Source organism: Panicum hallii, chromosome 9 (genome assembly GCF_002211085.1).
Source record: "Panicum hallii strain FIL2 chromosome 9, PHallii_v3.1, whole genome shotgun sequence".
Lineage (NCBI taxonomy): Eukaryota > Viridiplantae > Streptophyta > Magnoliopsida > Poales > Poaceae > Panicum > Panicum hallii.
Window position 1 is genome coordinate 6776916 of NC_038050.1, and position 7885 is coordinate 6784800.

At 45.7% G+C, this 7885-nt stretch overlaps 1 protein-coding gene across 4 annotated transcripts; it reads right to left on the reverse strand.

Annotated features, from left to right (window-relative positions):
* Nucleotides 1–2599: 2599 nt before the first annotated feature.
* On the reverse strand, nt 2600–7097 carry LOC112877922 (pentatricopeptide repeat-containing protein At4g01570). 4 transcript variants are annotated; one of them, XM_025942295.1, is made up of 3 exons: nt 4155–7097; nt 3090–3162; nt 2600–2763 (listed from the first exon to the last, which is right to left on the reverse strand). In XM_025942295.1, exon 1 carries the CDS (start codon nt 6876–6878, stop codon nt 4566–4568), a length of 2313 nt encoding a protein of 770 aa, XP_025798080.1. In that variant the 5' UTR covers nt 6879–7097; the 3' UTR covers nt 2600–2763; nt 3090–3162; nt 4155–4565. The 4 variants fall into 4 exon arrangements, with proteins under 4 accessions (XP_025798080.1, XP_025798079.1, XP_025798078.1 ...); XM_025942293.1 differs by lacking the exon at nt 2600–2763 and adding an exon at nt 3349–3514 and having other exon boundaries at nt 2878–3162; XM_025942294.1 differs by lacking the exon at nt 3090–3162 and having other exon boundaries at nt 3349–7097.
* Nucleotides 7098–7885: the final 788 nt, after the last annotated feature.

Genomic DNA, 7885 nt, shown 5'->3' on the forward strand with positions numbered 1-7885 from the left:
GGCGGTCTCTACCGTCGTTTTCCGCGCGGGCGCCGGTGCGGGGGCATGCCTAACACGAGCGCGTCGAGGGAGGTCGCCGGCTTGCGGCTCCGCGCATACTGGCGGGCTTACGGGCTCCGTGCCACGCCAGAGGCTGGCCCATGGCGGCATGGCCGAGCCGCTGGGGCGGCGGAGCGTTGGACCATGGGCAGTTTCAGCGCCGACGGGCTGCGTTTGAGTTTTGGCTGCATCGCCGGTCTCATCGCGGCATGAGCTTGACTAAGCACAGGTTTCTTGTGCCCGCTAGAGGGAGAGTGAAGCTTCTCAGGGTTGATGCAAATCGGACCAAGAGACAGAACAGAGCTTGGTACGCATTGTACGATGGCACCCTTCGAGAAAAAACTGTCCAAGAGACCGAAACAAGAGTGTGTGTAGGCGACATTAGCTGTCTACTAGAAGATGTGCCATATGAGATCTTGAGGTGCATGAAGAGAGAGGGAGAAGATGACATCTATTTTTTTATTTTTTCTAGATATATATTATTTAGGGAATTTTAACCTAGATAATCTAAGTGCCGGATTTTTATCTTATTCAATTTTAAGCTAAATATATATACGGGTCAACTTCGATTGTGAAGAGAGTATTAGAGCTGTGATCCGTTACTACCCTTAATAGTATTTGATATGCACATAGATATATACTATGTATAGATATATATAAAAATTATGTATCTAGAAAAGTTAAAATCATCTAAAAATTTAAAATGGGTAGAGTAATCAACTAACTATTTATGAACAATCAATTTTGTTATTTGTGTCACCGCGTATCACTCAACTATTGGATGTCATGTAGACTAATGATTTGTTTATTATTGGAACAATAAACAACATGAAACCGTGTTATTGATAACAGCCGCCACATATGCCACTGTACAAAATTCGTTTAGGGCCGTGTTAGGCTGAGTGCCGATGCTTATCTACAAGATATATAGTCCAAAATTTGTATCGATTTCTGTTTCGTACTCTCCTCTAATCCTATGAAAATCCTCATTGGGTTCTCTTCTAGTACTTGACACCGAACAAATTCAGCTTGGCCTTTCCAGCCAGCGTATGCAATTTTATTGCACCGTGTGTAGTTAGCTGTTGCGAGCGTGACAGCTATATGATGTGACCGCAGAATAAAACTAGCTAAATTGTTCGTTCAAAGTCACCAAGTTCGCTTGAGCGAAGGCGAATCATGTGCATGTGACCATGCACGTTTGCCGATGGTACAGTATTTTGGAGGATAACGCAATGTTAATGTAGGATTCGGATGGTTGTTGCCTCTACCAACAGAAAAATGCAATGCAAGATGAAAAGAATGACGAAATTAGGGTTTGCAGAATAGACACGTGAAAGAACATTGCTAGTGCTCTTTAAAAGAAAAGTGCATTAATCCAAAATGAACGGCCATGTCAGCACTTCGATGGTTTTATTAATGGTTGGTTTAGTGGGGAGAAAGGGTACATTTCGTCCTTACTCGATAGCGGGATGCTGTTCTGTGCGAAGAGGAATCAAAATTCAGCATCAATCATCCTGCTTGCAGTTTGCAAAAAAAGAAAGAAAAGAAGAAAAAAAAAGAAGTGAATCATAAGCATATACTGAACTATGATAAACTTCTCATGCTTAAATTTGCTTGGACCTCAATCATCAAATGTTTGACGGCAAGCATAGATTCTGACCATTCCCTTTTTTTAAAAAAAATTCACTCATCTATGATAAAGCTTATTATACGCATAAGAAATCATGGAAATCGTATGAGAACTTCTCATGTAAGACTTGCTTGGACCTATTTTAACGAAGGGTCCAAATAGCACGACACGAGGCAAGTTGCATGAGATTCAGAGAGATATTAGAGTCATTTTGCAACAAGAAGATTGGAGAGCACAACCTACAGCTATCCAGAGGTGCCGTGAGGATTGAGGCGGCCTCAGAGTTCTCTTTCCGATTCTGGGATGGTTCGCGGCAAGTTGTAGTAGGAGGAAACACTCACAGAACCTTTCTGACCTGATTCACTCAACGTGCAGGTGCAACGGCCACTGCCCGAGGCGTGCATGTGAAAACAGGACATACGACATGCCACGCAATGCAACAGAGATGAGGACCACATTGTGACTCCAAAGTATTCAACCTGGATGGAACAAATTTGGCTCAAAGCACGAGTCTTTTCCAGTATTTAAATATGATCTAGAACTGTTTTAAAACAGGCAAGTATTTTGTAGGCACGGTAATATACTAACCAGATCCAGTGTCGTCGTCTACTGACCCTATCCTATCTACAGCTACAGATAACAATCACTAAATCAGCACGGCTGCCATGAGGTATTTCTATACTCTAGCTTCGAAAGGTCCACAAATTCAAAAGCACAAATCACAGGGGTACGTGTACTCAACTGTTTACCTCTTGGAGTGTTTAAAGGCCAAAATACTTCATGATTTTGTACGCAAAGTCATGTATTAGGCATCACAGTCTGCATTTTGCTGCAGTCCAAACCATATAGTATATCTTAATAGCAATTGTTAAGTGAAGAGTATTTTAAAAAATTATTAGGCATCAAACAATGTAATGTGACGACAAATTGTTCAGAACAGGGAGCACGCTATCAGCTAATGCTTCTGCTTTTGTTATCATGTTGTGTTTTACATGTGAGCTATAGCAATGTCTGAAAGCGTCTCAAACAATTCTCCAACTGAAATTAATTCACAGCCAAAAGGTAGATGATAGAGACCCTCCAACTCTAGATCACTGCAAAAGTACAAAATGCTCAATAAGAGAACATGGACCAAAACGAAGCCCACAAACGAAGCTTTCCAGTTAATAATATCCATCTGTGCTTATTATGAATGAACAGATCGTGTCAAATATGGACCAAAATTCTTAACAAATTTCGTTTGCCAAGCTCCTTATGTCAGTAAACTTCATACAGATATAGAACACTAATTGCTTCAGTATCCTAGGTACAGGAACATAATCATGTGACGGATATCAAATGTATCACTGCATACACTGAAACAGAGTAATGATGAGCAATAATGCTGTGTTCAATGTTATTCTTAAATATTTCTCCTAACCAGAATTGCTACTTCTGAAAGGATGCATCTTTTTATACTGGCTTCAGAGTCACAGGATTGAATGGGCCTTTTTCTGAAAAAAAAAGGGAAATATTTATGTAAACCAACAAGATAGACTGAAACAAGTACACCTTACTGAAAAGTAATGCTAAAAGTATCACCATGAACTTCCTATTCCAAATCAACCAGCTACAACCAACCAACCAAAGAGTAAATTGCGATTAGCTTATCAGACAAGAAGTAAAGTGCAAGAGCATACCAACAAGATGTCCAGCATCGATCTTCCTGAGCTTAAAAGTCCTGTGCTCATAGTGATCTGGCTCTGTGACTCAGTTTCCTGTGCTTAAAAGTCTGGAAGTTGCAAATTTGGAAAAAAAAAGGTCGCACTTGCTACCATGGGTTTGACAAGAGAAGCCAAGATTGCTCTGTTGGTTCAGAAGAAGAATGCATAGGTAGGATAACGTATTTCAAACATTTGGTTGACACATGTATACTGATAGCATATTCATGTCAAAAAAAGGGAGCAAACGAATTCAACGACTGAATTAAACAATGATCTGAAGAAAATTGAAACTCGTACTGCAACATAACTAAAACTATCAATATCTCCCAACATATCACTTGTAGAGACAAATGAGAGCATGACTGAGTCTGTGCAACACCAAAGTTCACACAAGGGAAAAGAAAAAAAAAACAGAAGTATCTACAGGTACCTACCGAATACTTCAACTATCCAATACTCTAGGAATTCATTCTTAACAATGACTTTGCAATAGACAATTGTGATTAGTAATTATAGTTATACAGTTATACTCTCTCCGTTCCAAATTATAGGTCATTTTGGCATTTCTAGGTGCATAATTTTTTCTATGCATCTAGACATAGGTGTATATCTAGGTGCATAGCAAAAACTATGTACCTAGAAAAGCTAAAACGATCTATAATTTGGAACGGAGGGAGCACATTGCTGCAATTTCATCCATCTAACATCTATTGGATACAAAACTCCAACGATAATGAACCAAAAATTTAAGGAAAAAATTAATTGCATACTGCAAGATTTACCTCATGGCAGTTTAAATCAACTCTGGATATGAGATGTGGTACTGGAAGATCCCATTCGATGCAATTAATGCAGTTTGTGGCATTTGACATGTCATTTGGACAACAGGCTGCCTAATCATCTGAGCATGTTTACATGAAGCCTGCAGTAATTTCTCTAAACTGTCAAGACATCAGACATCTTCCTTCTTGATAAAAGCAGGAATATCAGTGAGCATACTGAAAATGATTATCACTCCAGTAGTGTGGTTCAGCCAAGCCTTCTGAACTGTATTAGTACCAAATGTTTTATAACAATAATCGTGATTTGTATTGCAGTTTTTCAGTTTGAATATAGAAAGAACATGCCTTCGAATGATCCATACAAAAACAGAAGTTATGGCACTGTTTTTGTTCATATTTTATTGCTATAGTTCATTCGTCCTGCTGCCTTTTCTTTTCAATCTCCTTATGAAGGAAATCCAATATTGTTTCTGTGGCATGGTTTGGCGCAATGCCTTCTGTAATCATCCTCCTCAAGTACTTGTCAGCTTCCTTTAATCTACCAGCTTTTGCATTAATATTAATCAATGTATTAAAAGTGACAACATCTGGCTTCATGCCACTTCTGATTATCTGCTCAAACAAACAGCTTGCTTCTTCAACCTTCCCAACCTTCCCAAACTGATTTATCAGTGTGTTATACATCACAATGTCCATGTAAACACCTTTCTTCGACAACCGGTCAATAATTGTGCTAGCAACCTCTGCTTTTCCCATCTGGCCGAGACCCTGAATGATTAGATTATATGTTGCTACATCATTAGGGCAGAGCTGTCCGCCCCTCTCATGAAGAATTGCCCACACCTGTTTCAAATATCCCTTCTTGACAAATGAGGTCATCAGTGAATTGTATGTATAGCTTGTCCCTTTGTTTCCTAGATTTGTAAAGATCTCAAATAACTTGCAAGCTACACTCAACTTACCTTTGGCTAAAAAAATTGACAAGTATGTATTGATCATGTCAGCATCAAAAGTTTTGCCCCCCATACCTTGCACCCGCTGCCCTCTGTGCATTGTAAATATATCAGAGCTGTTCAAACTGTCAGCACGTTTAGCAAGATGATCCAAGTGTGGTGACAATGACCAATCATCCTTGGGATCATTATTTGGGGGTCCTTCATCAATATCAGTACGTCCTACAGGATCAACCAAACTCATCACGTCATCCATATTACCATCAAAGGAAAACATTGGCATCCCATCTTTTGCCCTGTCCTGAGGGCCTCTCAAGGCAACCATCATGTTTGATTTCCACCGGATGACATCCGGCAATACAGAGCCATCCCTTATAAACTTTACTATTTGTTCTTCCAGGTCCCAACGTTTACTCTTGTTAAAACCTATGAGCAACGATGTTATGGTAACCAAATCAACAACAAAGCCCTGCTGCTCCATCTCCTTCACCAACTCTAGGGCCTCTGCAACTTGTTCCCCCACCCCCTCCTTGCAGAACTCCCGCACCATGATACTATAAGCAATGCCATCCAACAGTTGTCCTTTCCTTCTTAGCTCATAAAACAGCCGGCATGCTGCTTCTGCCCTCCCATTCTTGAACAGCCCATCGATCACAGTGTTGTGTGTGCTCGCTGAGCATTGGATTCCATCTGCCACCATTGTCTCAAAAAATCCACATGCCTCATCAAGCTTCTTCGCTTTAAACAGACCATTGAGAAGCGAATTGTACACAACAACATCACTCACCCCACTGCTGCCCCGCATCTCCTGAAACACACGCAATGCATCATCCATCCGAAAACTCTTGCAGCACCCATTCATGATTGCTCGATAAGTGAACACATCAGGCTCAATTCCAGAAGACTTCATTTCGTCGAAGGTCACCAAAGCATCAGTAATCCGCCCACCAACCACAAGCGCCCGGATGACCGAATTATACGTGCATATGTCCGGCACAACAGGAGGAGTGGCAGCCTTCATTGCTGCGAAAAGCCTCAGCGATATATCCAGCTGCCTCCACTTGCCAAACGCGTGGATGCAAATGTTGTAGAACCTTACATTCGACGGGAGGCCCCTCCTCGACATTTCGTCGAACACATGGCGGAAGTCATCGCAGAGGTTCTCCTTTGACAAGGCGAGAATGAGGCGGTTCGTGGCCCGGACGGGCGGTGGGTGGGAGGCGATGGGAAGTAGCCTGCGGATGGCGGGGACGGCCGCGATAATGTCCGGGGAGGCTATGAGGGAAGGGAGAGCAGCGGCGGCGAGGCGGGGGAGGAGGTCGGGCGGCGCGGCGTCCAAGAGGGCTAGCGCGGCGTCGAGGCGGGAGGCGGAGAGGAGCGACGCGAGCAGCGCGGGAAGGAGGGCGGCAGGGGACGGGCAGGAGAGCGCGAACGGGAGGAGCTCGTCGAGGAGCGGCGGGGAGCCCGCGGCGAGCGCGCGGAGGAGGGCGGGGAAGGTGGAGGCGAGGAGCGGGGATGCCGGCGGCGTGGCGGCGAGGAAGAAGGAGAGCTTGGAGGCCGGCGGGAGCGCCGGGTGGCGGAGGATGTGGAGGTGGACAGGGAGCGGCAGCGGCGCCGAGGGCAGCAGCGCGGCGGGCAGGTGCGGCGTGGCGAGGAGGTGGGTCGCGAGGCTGGTGGCTAGGAGCGCGTCGGTGAGGCTGGAGAGCGGCGTGGCGGCGGCTGCGGTCGAGAGCCGGCGGCCGCGGATGGGAAAGGCCAGCCCGGGCGGCATGCCTGCTGCCACGCGGGGCGTGCTTCGCTGCCAGCGACGGCCGCGCTCTCAGGTGGGTTTCTCCGCGCGCAGGGCCGCGCGCGTACCGGCAGTCCGGCACTGAGATGAGGGCGTTGCGGCTTTGAAGAGTGGCACGATGGAGTGGGGATCGCCGAGGCGGCTCGGCTCCACGAAACCACGACCCACGGCGGGCGGCGCCGGCCGGCGGACCAGGCGTTCGCTGAGCCTCATAGCGGGCCAACGACGATTCACGACCCTTTCTTTCAAAGAAAAAGAAAACGATTCACGACCCGGTGGGCTGTGATGTGCGCTTGGTGGTCGATTCCCGCGCGACCCGTTGGGCTTATCGCGAAGGACTGAGAACGGCCACATGCTACTTAAATAAAAAACGAATGAGGCATTGGGCCCAAATTAGCAGCCCAGTGTATTTCCCAAAGAAGTCCATGGCCTAAAAGATCGGAGCTGCTCAGGGTCGCAGGTGCAACTGCGAGCGGGAGAAGTTCCACCTGCGGCCCACCTGCAGCTCGCCCTGCTGCCACCGCCTCTGTCTCCGGCAGTTCCCGCCGCCACCTCCAACAGCATGTCGCACTTCTTCACCCGGTGTCTGGTCCACCGTTTGTCTTCGCGACCATCAACGGCCGGCAGCCCTCGCCGCCCCCTCAACTCGCCACCGGCGCCGGGGCTCCCTACCACCTCTCCCTCCCCTTTCTAAGTCCAAAGGCTACAGAAAATCCAGGCAACCCCCTCCCCGAACTCCGGCGGCGAGCTCGCGGAGAAGAAGAACAGTACCTCCGACGAGCCCACCTGCAGCAGTGCAGCGCCTCTTCTACACACCCGGGCTCGCACTCAATGGCAAATCTAGGATTTTAAGTTAGGATGGTCCAATTAAATAAATTTTTAAATATTTTAGGGAATAAATCAATCTAATCTTATAAAATTTTAATTTCTCACTCTTTACCTTCTCAATTTGAGTATCAATTGTTATAGACGAAAAACAATCAGGAATA

Bases quoted from the DNA above. Each gene is read 5' to 3' on its own strand.
- LOC112877922 (XM_025942295.1), bottom strand. From the start codon at position 6,878: ATGCCGCCCGGGCTGGCCTTTCCCATCCGCGGCCGCCGGCTCTCGACC.